Below are 17,198 nucleotides of genomic sequence, written 5' to 3'. Positions count from 1 at the left end.
GAGCCTGCGGTTCAAACCCCATCGATCGTCACCTTTTTAGATGTGATCAGCAGTAGTCGCACACAGCTACAGATGCTTTTTAACCCCTCATTGCTTTGCCACTGACAAAGACCCTCCTGTTGACAAATCAGATCGTCCAAGGGACGGGAGAAAACAGACTTGGTTTTCAATCTCCGTGCATTAGAAGTTTCATGAGACTGAACTCTTTAAAGGAACGGACCCCGAATGGATATGACACTGATGAGAGAGAGAGAGGGGAAGACAGCAGAGACTTGTTTACAGCATTCAACACCAAAACGTGCATTACTTTTGGATAAACTTTTTTTTTTTTTTCTAACTGCATTTTTATTTCAGCACCTTTTGTGTTGATTTTTTAATCCGCTGATGATAATAATGGCCCCACGTGAGTCGGGGGGGTATTAACCGAGCAGGATGAGCACTGACCCTGAAAGTTTGATGAAGAACGGCTCCATCACTAGCGGTTGTCACGAGCGATGTGACGGGTTTACCGTCTAATCCTACTTTGTGACAAACCCCCAGAGCTTTTTAATCCTAGAAGCGAATGCGTTGAGGTCATGTTGATTATGTATAATATTTGCAGACAACTTTTGCAGGTTTGTTTTTTTTCCTTGCCTCTTTGTTAGTTCCTCTTTTTTAAGCATGAAGTAAACTGAGCTGCACAGTAAAAACTTTTTTCTATCAGGTGTTTTGTCATGTTTATCTCCATCTCACTCAAATTTCTTTTAACATTTTATTTAATTTTCTTAATATAATGAATTAAACCTCCTGGTTGCATTCGATATTAAACTGTACTTACATTTTTGTAAACAATCCCTAATCGCTGATCTGTAGGATGAACAGGGTTCTGTATTTGCCTAAATTGAACAGATATGAATGTAATCACTGCTCCCCAAATGACTGTGACAAATAAAAAAAAATATACATTTCTGTCCTTTAACGCAAGTGACTGTGAGCTATTCAAAGCTACAGTACATCGAAACACCAGTATCTTCATCGTTTACTAACAAAATAACAAAAAAAAACCCTCCTGACATTAAAAAGGTCTCCTGTGTTTTTATTGGTGGTGAATGTGATTTTTTTTTGCCGCTTTTAAAGATGCAGATCACACACAGTCATGAACGGAAACATCATCTCTGCATGTGGTTTTCAGTGTTTTCTTCACCGAGACACAGACATTGTTTCTTATTAACAACATTTATTTAAGAAATGAGTTCACTGGTATAAAAAGACACAAGAACAAAAACAGACTACAGACAAAAGTCCTCCAGGCGCATGACCACTGATTAAAAGTCATCACTGCATGTTTTTGGGTTTGGAGATGACGCCGTCTGGGTAGCGCTTCTTAAACCGGGCCACGACGTCCGGATCCAACAGATGAATGCCATCGAGCTGGTTTCCAAGGGTTACCCTACAAGCAGACGGGGGAAACCCACAATCAGTGCATTTAAAATACATAGATTAGTTACTTGCTCTTTCAACTTAAGTGTGACGGTGTGTTACCAGTTGGGCTGGACGTTGTGGGGTCGACCGAAAAGCTCGATCTTCCTGGTGCCGGGCGACAGTCTCTCGATCATGCCGTAGATCTCATCTGGTTTGTGACTGGTGGAGCGGACCTGGAATATTGTTGGAACAGCTGAATCTTCATCACGTTACAGTTACGTTTTACAGGCCGTAGAAATCACCGTGTGGGTAAATACAAAATAAAGTATGAGGGGAGATTACCTCTGCAACAATAACGTCGCAGTCCAAACCTCTGTTGAAGCCCTGAGGGTTTCCCTTCACACCCACCTGAAGAGAAAAAAACATCACATTTTCACATGAATTACCTCACCTGACAACACAAAGAATGAGCCTGAGGCAGCCCAGTATTCTGCTTCTAGCTACTGGGCGTGGTCTCGAACTACCACGCGAGAAAAGAGTATAAAAATAAAAAGAGAGAACATGTGAGGTGAAGAGAGTACGACGTACGAGACAGTGCTCCTTCCCGTGGTTCAGCCAGTGGCCGGTCCGACCCGTGCGGATGATTCTCTGGAGCTGGTTGGTTTTCACCCAGATGATTTCATCCACTCGGTCATAGCTGAGAGAAAAGCAACAAATTCTATTAAATGGTGTCCTAATGAATGCAATATTTTGATGGCGGTTGATGCAGAGAAGGAAAAAACTTACCCCCACAGGCTGAGACACTCTCTGCCCAGCTCCATGGCCCTGCAAGACGAGAAGTTGAGCAGATGAAGAGTTTGAGCAGATAAAACTGTATGTGAACTGTATGTTAGGACCATGTTTTAATATCGTTAAATTGGATATAAATCCCAACACTACAAGGTGATTAAACTAAGTAAGCTGTAACTTTTTGAGTGATAAACTACAAAAACAAATGAGTGTGTGAATGTTTATATAGTAGTGAGTTTTTTTGGCGTGTTGCTGAAAAAGTGATCAGGTAAGTGTTTAGTTCAGGGACACCTTGACATTGTGGGACACTCTGACGCCATCCTGATGTTGGAGAACTAGGCCTCCTCTTATTGTTTCAGTTACCTGCCGGTGACCCAGAGGAAGAGGAAGCCGTCATCCTGCAGGATGGGAATGTTGAGCTTTCTCATCTCGTCGTCAGTCAGCGTGCCGTAGGGCAGCTCCATGTGGATGTCCCACGGAGGGTCGGCCATCACCACGGCAAACTTGCCCAGGATGGACACGTCCAGGTAGCGGATATCGCAGCAGATCCACTGGAAAGAAGAAAAAAAAACTTCTGTCAACATCTGTCCACCTCCCCTCCATTTTCTTCCCTCACCCGTCCTCACCTGCGATGGGAACAGTTTGCCCACGTTGCTGTCCGCGTCCCCCGCGTGAAGCCCCAGCTCCGTGGTCCCGGCCTGGGGCCCCAGCAGGCACCCCTCGGCCTCCGGGGGGCTGTCGATCTCGTAGTGGACGTACTTGCAGGTGTCCATGTGGAAACAGGTGTTGAGGAAGGAGCAGTCGCCGAGGCTCTCGTCTGTGTGCTTGTTGATGATGCGCCTGAACGAGAACATTGGGGAGCACAGAGTGAACCAGCTGCGTAAACTGCAAATGTTTATGTAATGTCATTTTATGCCAACAGCTTCATGTTCGAATCAGAATCCACAAAACTAAAGCACAAACTATCCTATAAAAAAACCCAGGGAGGATAATCCAAATATTTTTACCCTGCGCAAATGTCAGCGAAGAAGATTATTAAATCATAAATATGTCCTACATGCACCCTCTTTCCATGTGCCCCCTTAAAAAGACATCTACTTGTGACCTACTTGTATCAGATTAGTTCTGATCATTTTTCAAATCCCGGAGGAATACAACTGATGCAGTTGTTCTCAAAAAATAAGCAGCTAAATGCGTTGCTGGTTCCTTAATATCTCATTAATCATCTTCTGACCTGATGAGACTTATTTTGAGACCCGGCCAGCAGGTACGTGTTACAAACCAGAACCGTACGCCGTGTGGTTTGAAGTAAGTGGGTGTATTTGCTGAAGTTCAGGACTTGAGTACATATACTGTTCGTACTTCAAGTAGATTTTAACGGATACACCTTTATACTGTGTTAGTATAAGCTGCAGTATCTTCAAACATTTGGTTGAAATGAAAGTGATGTTTCGTATTGAGGTCTTTCAAAGTTTTAAATGTAATACTTTATTTACATCATGACCAAGAGAAGTCAGTGTCTTGTTTTCACATTGTCATGTGCTGTGCAGTGTACAGTAGGAGTAGTATTATATTCTGGTTTATGGTGACCTCTTCAGGTCAAAGATGATATTTATCTTTTATTTTTATTATTTCTTTGCTGCATTTATGCCTTTATTTCTCAGTCTATAGTAGGTAGATGACAAGAAACAAGCAGAAAGGAAGATGTTAAAACACTGAACTGTAAAGCAAGCTCCACATTTATCTGAGTCAATCTGACCTGTGCAGTCGAAGGTTTCTGCTGCGAAGTGTCTGATAAAAGACTTCATCACGCAGACATAAACCAACAAGAGAACAGTTTTAAAAGTACACTGAGGAAGACTGACCGGAAGTGTAACTTGGTGCACGGCTGCGGCGTGTCCCCGGAGCGCACGCACTCCTCTTTGGTCCCGTGGTCGCAGAACTCTTGGACCTGAGCTCGGCCGCGAGACCGGAACTTCTCCACGATGGACTGCTCCTTAGCTGTGCTGGCGTTCAGCAGCTCCAGGATCTCTCTGCTCACCTGGCATGAAATCACATTCACACCAGAACTTCAAACTATTCTGCTTTTAACTAGTTCACCTTTACAATAATTGAGGTGCTGTGGCGAGGAGGTATTAGTCGGCCTCCTCTTTCTTCTTACCTTCTTGCTCTGCTGCTCTTTAGTGGACTGTTGGTTCAGGAGGCTCTCTATCTCCATGTCCAAATGAGACGACGGGTTTTTGCTGCTCCTGCCCTTCTTGTCTGCCCCGCTCCCTGACGCCGAGGGCCCCGCCATCTGTGTTGAGGAAGCCGGTGTGACAGAGGTGAAGGAGGTGCGCGGAGGAGAGGCCGAGCTCTGGAGCGAGGGCGGGAAGCCTGGAGCTCTTTTACTGTGGGTCAGGTCTTCCGCCTTCCTCTTGACTCCGGTCCGCTGGGCTCCGGCCACGGACCCGATCATGGCCCACAGTTTCGTGTGGTCCACTGACACCACAATCGAGGGGGAGGAAGCGGTAGAAGAAGATGCTGAAGTGGGCTGACGGACCTCGATGAGCTCCTGGGCGGAAAACTTTAGCAGCAGGCTCTGGATGCATCCATGACTGACATCTGTCCCAGACTGCGAGCGGGAATCAAGCAGGAGAGGGAGAATTTATAAAAACAGAAATATGAAGTTCTTAATATGATGTAAAATTTGCCACAATCACTTTGCATTTCTGCTCACGACAGAGACTCACACTGTTGAGTTCATTTGTGAGGGCGAGTGAGTCGGTTGGCATCGAAAGACTCAGATCAGAGAGATATCCCAGCAGCCTCTTCTCTAGTTCGGGGTCTGGCGGTTTCTCCTTCTCCTCCTGAGGCTGAAACGGTGCAGATGGAGCCGGGCTGTCACTCCTGGCTGTGGAGCCCTCCGTGCTGCTGCCACCATCTGACCGAGAGGAAACAACAGAAGTTAAGAACCCCATTTCAAGAGGCTTGACGAGGCTTTCTAGCTCATCTGGGTAACAGATTAGTCGTTTGCCATAAACTTACTGTCCTGTTTGATCGAATTTCAGGATACTTTGCACCATTTTCAATCGTGATGATGCGAAGCCAAAGAATTACATGACAACACCGTCAATCTGATTTCATGTCGAACATTATTTTGATCTCTGCTGTGTTATGTATTCATTTTAGGACACAACAACATAGTAAAGTGGTTGTAGCAAGCTGAACAACATAGTTTTACAGTTTTGAGATGGCCAGTATAAGTATGTTTGCTTATTGTCAGGAGAATTGTAAAGAAGAAACAACTAAAATAAAAATATTCATATAAAATAAAACAAGCAGTAAAATGTAATCAAACGAGGTGTGTATTATTTGTCCAACTTAGTAATACAATTCGCCACCGGTTTCGAGTCACTGGGTCTCATGACATGGAATCTATTGATAAGAAATGCTTAATTTTTATAATAAATACTCATACAAAACAGAAGTAGCAGTACAATCCAATACGAAGAGGTGTGTCTTAATCGTCCCATTTAGTCATAGAATTCGGCATAGGTTTGAAAGTTTGACAGCTGCCAGATTACGTTATCACTTCCAGCGTTTGCTCGTATAAACAAACAATTTTGAGACATCACTTCGGCCGAGAGTAACAAAGAAAACAGGAATTTGTCCTCGTATTTCACGATACACGGAATCAACGATTAACCGAATAATCGGTTGCACACTCAACTGATTGCTCGCTAACATAAACAGTCGCAGGTTGCTGCCCAGCTAGTGGCCCAGCTCCCTGGTCAGAACCTACCCCCGGACAGCTGTGCGGGATCCTTCCGCCGCCGCTGCAGCCTCTCCCGCAGAGAGTCCAGCTGCTTCTTGTGCGCCTGAATGTTGCTCCATGTGTCCGACATGACGAGCAGTGATGCCAACACCGACACCGCTCACACGAAACGGTATTCAGACACAAAGTTGACCACTGTCCGCCTTGTTTGGAGCCAAGAATGTATGGTACACGGCGGCAAGTGTCGGAGTAGCATCTTGATCGAGAGATTAGACGTTCCGGATCAGTCGTGACGTGTAAACGAATAGTTCTGGCGATATTATTACATGAAATTAATAAGTTATCATATTTGTATCAGTCTGTACTGGAAGCTCGTTTTGTCGAAGGATAAAGTGTGCAATAAAAATCTAATTTGTTAATTTGTGAGGAGGTACTTTGTCGGAATCATTTTGGGTACGGACCACTCCAACTTCCGGCGTCGCTGAAATCGAAAGGCTGTTTCCGGTTTGCTAAAATTACTGCATTCGTGCATTTATAGATTAGAAATGACTGTTTTCTGACGTTACATTAACATTACAACTCCACTTTTTGTACTTTTTTCTTAACTCGGCGCATTTTGCCTCACTCAAGCAGCCGCACTTCTTCGCTGACAGGCTATTGGTGCTGCAACCTAGCGCAAAGATGGCGGAAGAGGAGAAGAGTGGTGAGCCAGTGAAAGACAAAAACGAACTGGAAATTATGAAGGTATTTGATGTTACTTATATTATGCTGAAGTTTAGATCCTCAAAGTGACCGAGTTGTTGTGTTTTGCTTATCTTTCATGAGGCCAGGGTCGCGTTTTGTCTTACTTTGCTCGCTGGAAGAGTCGTTACTATAACAACTGGGTGCAACTGTCATGCTAGTAACGGACCTTTCTTGGTTTTTAGTCGTCATATTTGATGTAATGTGATATTCATGTGTGGCACTTCTATTGTTTTGCGTAAACGGCCTCTTTCCCTTTATTGTGCCGGACCGAACTGGCCAAAAAAAGCGACTTTAAATGTGCACGCTCTGGTTGCATCCATCCCTCTTCTTGCTGAGTCACCAGATTGCAATTTTGCCTGAAGACTTTTAAATGCACCGAGCGTGACCACTGTGGATGCACCACCAAATGTTTTTCCACTCAAGCCATCCTTCATCGAAAGCCCCTACACAATTTTATAGGCTGCTCGAACAAATGCAGATGCGTAGATGATTAAGTGTTACAAAAAAAAAGCCTGTCAGATTTAGATAAATCTGTGTTTAATTTTCTGGTATATGAATTACAGCCTGTTGCTGATTTCACGGTTGTTTTTAAAAGGGCAACACGTACAAAATCAAAGCAACAGAGGCGCCAATACGCTGAATTTGGTCCCAAGTAATGGGTTAACTCAATAGATTCTTTCAGTAAAGACCTTCTCTGTTTGGTAAACTACATGCACCTTGTAATCCCTCTATTAAAAAAAAAATCTGGGGTTATTTTTCACCTTTGAAACGAGCTGATTAGTTCTCTTAGTGATTAATAAACTGACAACTTGTAAAATCTACCGATCTGCTGGGAACCACTGTGTTTTCAAAAAGAGATCAATGGTGTGGTTTGATGATGATTTCTCAGACATGGAAAGCTTGTCTTCATCTTCTCAATTGATGACAGGCATTGAAGACATGATAGACAAAGGTCTTTGTCTTATAATTTTTTAAAAGCTGATGTATTGTCAGTTAAACAAAACTAAAAAGGTGGCGTAGCATGTTTACCGTGGTTCAGACCTGTCCAAAAGAACAAAAAAAATGCAAACTACCACCAGAAGTATGCTGGTATATTGGTGCAAGTATCTCTAACGGCTCGTGGCTGTCCCAGTTTTTGGATGAATTCTTAACTGATTTAAAAATAGATCAAAAAGGTCACGTTTCTCCCCCTCCTTCCATTACAGGAGCTGGTGGATGAGCTGTATAATTTCCGCGATCGCTATTTCGAGACTCACGGCGTGGAGGAGGCTGGGAGGAAACAAAGCGATGTCGCAAAGGAGATAGAGAAGACTTTGAAGAAGCTGGAGGAGAAAGAGGGTGAGTGTTGCATTCACATGACAGCGCTCCAGCCTTTGATTTGCATAACGTCTGTCACACCAACTGTATGTCTGTGTTTCCGGCTTCCCGCAGATCATTTTAAACACAAAGCAGAGTTCCTGCTGCAGAAGGGCAGGTGTCTGAACGTGGCTCCTGACTTCAGTGCCGCGGCAGAGGAGTGCCTTGCCCGCGCCGTGAAGCTGGAGCCCGGCCTGGTGGACGGCTGGAACACATTAGGGGAGCAGTACTGGAAAAAAGGAGACCTGATCGGCGCCAAGAACTGCTTCACTGGAGCCCTACAGCAGGTACAGCGAGGACAGGAAGAGGGACGGATGTGATATCAGCTCAGTGAAGCGTTCTCTTTCATGGGTTTTCACATTAAAAGCCATCATTTTAGAACCACATTCCTAGATACGTAGTAACACACAAGGTATTGTACTGGCTGCTTCCATTAGAAGGTTTGGCAACACAACACAAAGGTACAAATCTTGGGCTATAACCAATGAATTTACTTCCACCTCTGTAGAGCAAGAACAAAGTGTCTCTGCGTAACCTGTCCATGGTGCTGAGACAGCTGCCGGCAGCGGACAGCACCGCACATGCAAAGCAGGTGATGGAGAGCGTGGACATGGCCCGACAAGCCGTCCAGCTGGACGTCACAGACGGGACATCCTGGTGTGAGTAGAGCGTCCGTGTACGTGGCAAGCAAAAAATTTGATTATCAGCGACCTGGAGGAAGTAGCGGACCTGTTTTGTTTTCTGTCTGGTCGTTATCAGTAAACGTGACTGTTTGAATTCTGTGTCCGAGCAAAAACTCAAACTCAGAGCAGAGCATCACCTGTTCAGTTTGACCTGGAAGTGAAGGGTCACCCTGTTTAGAAAAAGCCGAGACAGTTGTGTTTGTTAACCACCGGATGGAAGCGTAGAGCAGCATTTGGTCAAGAGTAAATTGTACTCTGGACGATGAGGCATATAGGTAAAAATATGGCATTCACACGTTGGCCTGAGGAGAAAATTGACAGAGCAGATGAAGAAACAACTGTCCAGAATTTGTTGTGCTCTCTCAAACCTTTTGTCATCAATACACTTCCATGTCCTAAGACTGTTCTTTATGTTGTTGTTTCTACAGATATACTGGGAAACGCCAATGTGTCCCTGTTTTTCAGCTGTGGACAGAATCCACAGTTGTCTCAACAAGCTTTAAGTGCCTATGCACAATCTGTGAGTACTGAGCACTGAACATGTCTGTCGATCCATCACTACTTGCACTGCTGTACTAGTGTTTGATTCTTCTCCTCTGTGTTCGTAGGAGAAAGTGGACAGAGCCGCCTCGTGTTACCCAGAGCTGCACTTCAACCGATCCACACTGTTCCAGTATGAGGAGATGTTCAGCTCGGCACTCGGCGGCTACAGCCGAGCGGCGGAGCTCGACCCGGGCTGGGAGGAGCCTCTAGAGAGGGAGAAGCAGCTGCTGGAGTACCTGAGGAAAGTCACGGAACTCTTGCAGAACAAGGTGGGAGAAGCTGTCAATGCACTTATTTACATTACATGACATACACAGTTTCATGATGGAAGGACAGAACAACAATCTGCAACGTGGTGAAAGTCATGGCACATTCAGTCATATTTTTTCCCCTATCCGATTAAGTAACTAGGAAGGTAATTAGTTTTCTTGATTAGTTGAATAATCATTTGGTCCCTTAATGTCTGAAAATTGTGACTGTCACAAGTTCCCATTGCCCCAGAAGAAAGTCTTCAACTATTATGTTTAGTCAGGTAAGCAATCCAAAACCCAGAGATGTTCAGATTTCTGTCCCAGAAGAATAAGAAAACTACAAAAGCTTTGCATTTGAGAGTCCAGGCACGGTGACTTTTTATCCAGTTTTCACTTAAAATACTTAAAATTGTGTAAATCAGATTTACACAGAAATGTTTGCCAGTTAATTTTCTGTCAGCAGACTGTTTGATTTAGCATTTTAGCTCAAGTAGAATTTGTTGTCAACAAAACGTCAGCTCAAAAAAGACATATCGCTACACAGAAAAATAAATTATCGTTATGGAGGCAATGCTGATTTAACACCAGAAAGAAAACTCATATAATGGCAAAAAGGTGAAGAGGGAACAATGAAAAGAAAGATGCTGGATGAAATGTTATGTCTAAGTTTTCTGCTTTTATAAATTGTAACAAGAAACAGACCCTTACATGTGTACAGTCATGACCACTGTCGTCTTGATAAAGACAATATCATTTTTCGCCACAGGGTGGCAGCAAAGCACGGCCTTATCTCTTGCTCCGCTGCTAACTAACCTTCAGTCTCTCCACCTCTTCAGGGGAAGGTGAAGGCTCGTCGGTTACGGACGATGCTCTCCAACCTCAGCACGTCGGCCTTGGGTCCCTGCTCCTCGCCTGAGTTCCGTTCCCCGACGGGCCGCGTGGGCAGCCTGGAGCCCCGAACTCTTTCCTCCCTCACGCAAGGCCACAACGCCGGGGTGGCCGCGCTGGGCAAGGTGGTGTTCAGCCTGGCCTCTGAGGGTCGCATGGCCTTGTGAGTGCAGCTTGTTTTATCATTATCAGCTCACTTATCCAGATGCCGTGGCTTTGATTGTTGGTGAGATTGTTTAGAGAATAATCTGGATTCCCTTGTTTCCCTGCAGTACGTTTGGCATGGTGGACAGCGAGGAGACGTGTATAGTGGTGATGGTGTACAACACAGCAGACAGCTGGGGCGTCCTGATAGGAGACACTGTAGTCATTCCTGAACCTCAGGTCAAGCGAAACAGTATAACACATAAAGATGAGGTCAGTTTTCTCATGTGCAGCTCAACAGACACAATAATCTCCCCTCCTGAGTCTTTCTAACTGGTCTGACTGACTTTGTCTTCTCTCCCTGGCAGTCGTTTGACTTCAGGAGTATACGAGTGGACTCCCCTCTGCTCCTCATCGTCAACGGCAAGAAGCAAAACGTCCAAAGTCAGCTGGCTGCCTCCGTCAGCTACAAGCCCCTGAGTGAATGAGCTCAACGAGAAACACAAGGACCAAATGTTTTTTTTCCCTGAATTTCTGAAGAAGAGTTTGGATAATTATTGAAGTTTCCAAAGTCTGTGCCTGTTTTTAAGTTGTTTTGTAAATAGTTGTCACCCTGTTACTTTGTCTTTAGAGCCACGGTTTGTTAATATTTATAAATTGTTCTTTTTTTGTATTCTGTTCTGGGGATATCATGGGTTTGTTGCTACGTGAACTATCCTGTGATGATTGGTGACGATGAGATGTCAGAACTGTGTCTTTACTCCTAAAGAAAATCCTTTTGTCTTAAAGCAATTGTCCGTGTGGTGTCTGAAAACAGCAGTTTATAAATCAGCGGGTCGTCAGCCACCAGGGGTCCCCAAAAGTGAATTTAGTGACGCTCCTACTAATAGTAGAACATGACAACATGCTTTAGTTGGGTTTCTTTACGAGTGAGTTAGCATGCTCAATACAGGGACCTGAAACTAAAGCAGCTAAAAGGCTATTTATTTTGTTATTTACACCTGTGCTCTTCCTACGGTGACATGTCAAAATGTCTTCTGTATAAAAGACCTACTGATCAGAGGTTTTATAACATTACCTTTTTGGTGTCACTCATCAAATAGTTCAAATATCTGTGCAGAAAAACTCTGGCCCAATCCCAATGTTAAGATTTAAATGCATGGATGCATGGACGGCTGTCCTGCAGACGTGTTTCAGCCCTTTATGCCCATTTTTCTGTTTGTTGACAGAAAACTGATGAATTTAATTATTCTTTATGCAAAATTTTGTAGTAACAAACAAATGATTCATCGTTACTTACTAACTCCTTAAACTGATTTTCTACAGCACTGAGTTTATAAACAACAAAAAAAGTAGTAAGATTCTGAAACATCATGGAACGTTATCTGTGTAAATGTGGATTACTGTTTTTCTGTTTTTGTTATTCAACATTTTAAATGTTTTATTTTTTTTATTTTTTTACATTTGACGTGTAACATTCATTATGCAGTGAAAAACTTCCCGTAACTCACAATATGAAGCGCGGGGCCTCTGTGTGTTTCCTAACACACACAGACAGTTGCTGAGGATGGCCCACATCACTACAATAAACACATCAACGGTGTTCTACTTTGCGCGACACCACAAATCAAACTGTTCACATGGCACGTATAACGAAGTTTATAACATCTTATTATGGTGAATCTGACACATCCCACTCTGCGTTAAGCAAGAAGACTGTAAAGCGGCACTCTGTGAGTTTACCGTCTTTACATTGTCAAAGAACTTCTTCATACAAATGTGACTAAATATAGACCATGCGATTTCACTCCTGGTTTCAGTCGAGTACGTTATTTATTTAGCAAAAAACACATTTATAGGATTCTAAATAACAACAAAATACTATGATAATACACTCACACCAAACGCTGACAACTAAATTAATACTAGAACAACAGAACATGTTGTTAACGTACTGTATATAAATAAATATTGTTCATTTAAGTTTCACAGTCGCTATGAAAGCTGCTCCCATCTCAGTGCTTCTTGATCAAGGGCCGGCCTCTTTCCCTGGCGGGGGAGCTGAACTGGAAGAAGGTCTTGGCTCCGTCCGCCTCCAGGCAGGAGAAGAATCTGCCGTCCCCATCGTGGCTCATGGAGAGGAACTGTGGGCTTCTCTGGGGAGTCGCCTGCCGAGTCACCCCTGGGTGACAAGCAGGGGGTAGACGGATGTCTCTCATTGTTATACAGAGTCAAATTCCCTGACATAGACAATCAGCTCATTACTCCCACTGTCCTCTCTTGACGACCAGCTCTTCTTGACAAAACACCTACAGCTGTGTGTGCCTCTGTGCTATTTAACGTTACTCTCTCCATGCTTCCTTCCTATTGTCATTAATCACTGTGGGTACAACCAATTCAGTAAAAACATTCAGATCACAAACAAACAGAAAACCCTCCAAATGTACTTCATAGTAAAGGTCAACCATTTTGCAAGACAAGCTGAAGGATCAGCTGTCACTATCAGTTTGTTATGCAATGATAAGATTTTCCTGCTTGCATAATGTAAACTTGCTGCTCTTACCCACGTTGAAGCTCTGATGCGGTCCTGGTTGTGGCAGCGTGTCTTTTTCCCCCACACCCACCACCATGTTGCGCAGCCTCAGAGAGTCATACAGCCCTTGTAGCTTCTGGTACTGCCTGTTCCTCTCCATCAGCCTCTCGGACACCTCGCTGTACTTCCTTTTATAATCCTCCATCACCTGAAAGGAGCAGTGTGTTATATGTTGCTACGTGTTCTCCTGAAGTCACGTTTCTAACTTTCAAAACTGTCACGTAGGTTTGACGATCGAGTACACACATTAAGACTGACTTAGAGGGAATTAGAGATGATGTGCATGGACATATCCTTCTCACTTCCCCCCTTAGGCCCATTTTACTCTCTGACATCTTTCTTTGAGGCCTGACTAAAATCATTTTGGGACTTGGTGACATTCTTAGGGTTTAAATTTCAAATGTGAGGTAATGAATCTGCACTTGATTTTCAGGACTGTGGTTTACTTTCTTCAGAGAGGTGATTTCCCCCTTCATGGCAGTGAGCTCCAGTTCTCTGCTCTGGTTCTGCTGGGTCAACACCTTCTCCATCTGCTTCAGCTGTGACTCGGCCTGTGACAGACTGTACTCTTGATACATGTGCTCCTGGTGGACCTGTTTACAAAGAGACTGACGGGCTGGGTGTTTGACAGGAAAAGAGAGGACGACTACAGAGGCACAGACAGAGGGAAGACTGGCACTGCTCACACACAGACAGAAAGATATTCGACCTGATAGCTCCAGAAGGCCAGAGCCCGGCCACTGATGTCCAGCACTATGTCTGGTCGCAGACCCGCCAGCACCATGGCTTTGTACTCCTCAGAGGGCGACAGCTCCGTCCTCACAATGTCCAGCTTCCCTGACAGCGCAGAGGAGCAGGCCGGGCAGATGGCTGGGGAGCGGCTGAGCTCGCCGGACCCGTGCTGCTCGCAGAACGCATGCGAGCAGGCCGTGACCCAGGCGAATCCGTTCAGCTTGGTCCGACACTTTGGGAAGTTACACAGGAGTGTGTCGTCGCAGAGAGACATGGCCTAGACTGCGGAGAGCACAGGGATATTTCCGTAGAGGAGATCAGCACAAGTTTATAGAGCAATCACACATATTTTGATTTTGAAAGACCTTGACTATGTCAGTGTAAAGCAAATGACAACCAGGGGGCTTTTAAATTAGTCTTTTTCTGCCAGGTCAAGCTTCTGTGTCGCTTGGACATCCCATTTTTGGAGGTGTCAAGTATTCAAGGTCCTATTTGGTGAAATTTCTGAATTCAGGGGTAAAGAATTTGTATGTGTGTACCAAAAGAATGTAGCTATTTTTGATTTTCTTTCCCACTTCTCTTCTCAGGTTAGTGTCAATACCAGGCTAATATTCCTCCTTAATCCTAAAATTGACAACTGGAACATACATTTTGATGTATTCTAGTAAAACTTCAAATTTCAAGGCCAACAAGTGGTTGTCAAAAACATTTAAGCTTTTGTTTTCTGTGGTTTACCTGACAAACCCACATAGATTTTACTGGCAGCACTGTAGCTATTACATTAGCTAACTCCTCAAACTATTAGAACAATTTAATGTGACGCTAACTCTCCACTTACCTTTAATTTAGTCTTCTTAGATATTTTAAATTATGAACAATGTAAACACTAGATAAATATGAATTAAATAACGCTACTTCAAATATAAAGACTTTGTTATACAGAATGAGAGAGTAGCAAGCTTGAGCTTAGGTGTAGCTAGCTTAATGTCAAGGTTAACATTAGCAGGTTAGCAAGTAAATTGATGAGCTCTCAGGCTAAACCGTCCTTTTCTCTTCAAATGCTGCTTTTAAAAGACACAACGTTGACTTTTAAAAACTCCACTTTCTGTTAAACGTTAACGGATACTGTCACCTTGATGGAATAACGCCTCTGTCCCGTTTTTTTAATTTCGAAAAAATACCGAACCTACCAGTTAGTCCTTCACTCACCAGGTGACAACAGGTGACGCTGTAGGGAATACTGTAATCTCATTGGTTGATTGTAACTCAAAAGCTCGATGGTAAAATCTCAAGACAGTTATAAAACATTTACATCATATTTATCAGGACTGTGTTTGTTAATGGTATTTACATGCGGATTATTTATTTATGTATTAATTTATTAATTATCATTACTGCGTTTAATAAACTTTACTGATATTTTGAACTCAGGACTAATGGAATATTTTTTTAAATGTGGTACTGCTGTACTGCTGTACTATATTTACTCAAGTACTGTACTTCAATAGGCTACAAAAGTGAGGTACTTGTACTCCATTGTATATTACACTTTTGAAACACAGTGAAAATTTAAATAACATTTCTTGGATTGCACCAGATGAGCTATGTAGAGCCGTCTTGTGATGTTATTGTATTTTATTATTTTAGTTTTTCAAACAAGTCCTCAGTTGTTCAGGAGAACACAGCAATGCTCTTTGGCTTCAATGCTGCTGAAATGGTTTGTGGACTATGACTTAACATAATTTTCCATCAGCAAGAGTTTGAGAATGATTGATTTTTTTTTTCTCCTTTTTTTTTTTTTTTTGGTAGGGGGGAGTAAACTCATCCTTTAAATGTTGTATTTATTTTGTATTAATGACATTTTGAAACTGTTGAACAGGTCAGCTGCCACCCCAAAATGTCATTATTTGACAAGCTGGGAAACAGATGCAAAATTCTTTTCTTAGCACCTTTAATGCATGAGTCACAATTATCTTATTACTTGAATGAATGAATGAATGAATGAATGAATGAATGAATGAATTCATTTCTAACCCAAAGTTTAAACAACACAATAAAAATACACAAAGGTAACAGTGTCCGAAAAGGAATTGGTAGAAGTCGTTCTTCTTTTAGCTCATTTTATTATTACAACAAATTCTCAAAAATATTATTTACAACTGAAATACAAACAACTACCCCAAGTTTGTTTACCCAATTAAAAAAAAACATCAATCCCAGTTCAACTACCTACCAGTTTTACATATAAATAGGAGCAAAACCTTTCCTTCTCCATATACCTGCCACAGATATATGTTTTGTATAGTTTTTTAAATTGATTTATATGATATGATTATGACATGATATATTAGACTTATTTCATTCAATTACATTTTATGATTACTTACTAGTTGCACTCTACATTTCTGACACAGGACATTCGCCTGTAACAGTGTGGTGTTAGTACTTAAGTAGAGTGTTGGGTAAAGAATCTGAGAAGTATCTTAAAAACAAGCTGGACCCCCATTTATTTTATCAGTGAACCTGGATGAAGTCTAACGCTTCATGACTTCCCCATATCAAAAATAATGCCATGTTTTCTCACACGGCCCCTGAGTGGATATGTGTGCATAATGCGAGACACCTACTTAAATATAGCCCCCCGCCACCCCTCCTCTTCCTTGTCCTCCTCCACCACCTCCTCCCACTTTTTTCCCTCTCTCTCTCTTTTATCCATTTCTCCACGTGGTACAGGAGTAAAGGCGGGGGGTGAAAGAGGGGCATTGTGCTGTGCGGCAGTGGATCCGGGGGTTCATAGTGAGAGAGGGGAGATGCTCACTCAACTGTGTCCAGCACGCCATTGTCAAAGATTCCCATCTATTCTCTGCCTTTTAAATAGAGCTCCAGTGTAAGATGCTTTTTTTTGGGGGGGGGGCAGGGAGGGAGGGAGGGGATGGAGGGGTATTATGCGCCTGGCGATAACACACGAAATACACGCATGCATGTGGAATGGCTGTGTGGCCCCACTTGTGCGCAGCGGCCGCGCACCGCAACCGGCGCTGATAATTGGCCCTATGAAAATCAAAGGGGAGAAAAAATATCGCCCGCTCGCCCCTCGTCCTGCTGGGAAGACGGATTTCTGACTCTTTGCCGACGGAAACCACCTGCCAGCCAATTACCACGGCTATGATTACATTATTAACCCGAGAATTATACAGTAGGAGCCGGTTCACCTGGGGGTCCGCAAACAGATGTCACCTGACTGATGGGTCACCTGTTCCCCACCCCCTTTTTTTGGACATGTTGCTGCGGTCTTAATTTGACCCATGGTGATTTTA

General features: G+C 43.3%; 3 protein-coding genes across 8 annotated transcripts; 1 reads left to right on the top strand and 2 right to left on the bottom strand.

The window, feature by feature from the left end:
• Nucleotides 1–1,196: 1,196 nt before the first annotated feature.
• Nucleotides 1,197–6,223, bottom strand: mettl3 (methyltransferase like 3). Its single transcript, XM_037112363.1, has 11 exons — nucleotides 5,975–6,223; nucleotides 4,923–5,113; nucleotides 4,352–4,804; nucleotides 4,056–4,231; nucleotides 2,817–3,030; nucleotides 2,554–2,741; nucleotides 2,188–2,226; nucleotides 1,990–2,098; nucleotides 1,744–1,809; nucleotides 1,522–1,634; nucleotides 1,197–1,429 (listed from the first exon to the last, which is right to left on the bottom strand). The coding sequence occupies exons 1-11, from the start codon at nucleotides 6,075–6,077 to the stop codon at nucleotides 1,315–1,317; spliced, it is 1,767 nt and encodes a 588-aa protein (XP_036968258.1). The 5' UTR covers nucleotides 6,078–6,223; the 3' UTR covers nucleotides 1,197–1,314.
• On the top strand, nucleotides 6,011–11,344 carry ttc5 (tetratricopeptide repeat domain 5). Of its 3 annotated transcripts, none has more exons than XM_037112364.1 (10): nucleotides 6,011–6,119; nucleotides 6,601–6,691; nucleotides 7,897–8,029; nucleotides 8,123–8,334; nucleotides 8,556–8,706; nucleotides 9,159–9,250; nucleotides 9,339–9,542; nucleotides 10,361–10,575; nucleotides 10,685–10,829; nucleotides 10,925–11,344. In XM_037112364.1, exons 1-10 carry the CDS (start codon nucleotides 6,055–6,057, stop codon nucleotides 11,042–11,044), a joined length of 1,428 nt encoding a protein of 475 aa, XP_036968259.1. In that variant the 5' UTR covers nucleotides 6,011–6,054; the 3' UTR covers nucleotides 11,045–11,344. The 3 variants fall into 3 exon arrangements, with proteins under 3 accessions (XP_036968259.1, XP_036968261.1, XP_036968260.1); XM_037112366.1 differs by lacking the exon at nucleotides 6,011–6,119 and adding an exon at nucleotides 6,355–6,451; XM_037112365.1 differs by lacking the exon at nucleotides 6,011–6,119 and adding an exon at nucleotides 6,397–6,451 and having other exon boundaries at nucleotides 6,581–6,691.
• Nucleotides 11,345–12,364: 1,020 nt separating this feature from the next.
• LOC119027292 (E3 ubiquitin-protein ligase CCNB1IP1) lies at nucleotides 12,365–15,141 on the bottom strand. Of its 4 annotated transcripts, none has more exons than XM_037112370.1 (5): nucleotides 15,072–15,141; nucleotides 13,859–14,163; nucleotides 13,596–13,742; nucleotides 13,120–13,297; nucleotides 12,365–12,796 (listed from the first exon to the last, which is right to left on the bottom strand). In XM_037112370.1, exons 2-5 carry the CDS (start codon nucleotides 14,153–14,155, stop codon nucleotides 12,552–12,554), a joined length of 867 nt encoding a protein of 288 aa, XP_036968265.1. In that variant the 5' UTR covers nucleotides 14,156–14,163; nucleotides 15,072–15,141; the 3' UTR covers nucleotides 12,365–12,551. The 4 variants fall into 4 exon arrangements, with proteins under 4 accessions (XP_036968265.1, XP_036968263.1, XP_036968262.1 ...); XM_037112368.1 differs by having other exon boundaries at nucleotides 15,014–15,090; XM_037112367.1 differs by lacking the exon at nucleotides 15,072–15,141 and adding an exon at nucleotides 14,720–15,007.
• Between the last annotated feature and the right edge of the window lie 2,057 nt (nucleotides 15,142–17,198).

The sequence above is a fragment of the Acanthopagrus latus genome, chromosome 10 (assembly GCF_904848185.1).
Source record: "Acanthopagrus latus isolate v.2019 chromosome 10, fAcaLat1.1, whole genome shotgun sequence".
Lineage (NCBI taxonomy): Eukaryota > Metazoa > Chordata > Actinopteri > Spariformes > Sparidae > Acanthopagrus > Acanthopagrus latus.
The sequence above is the reverse complement of the archived record's forward strand: the minus strand, read 5'-3'. Positions and strand labels throughout refer to the sequence as shown.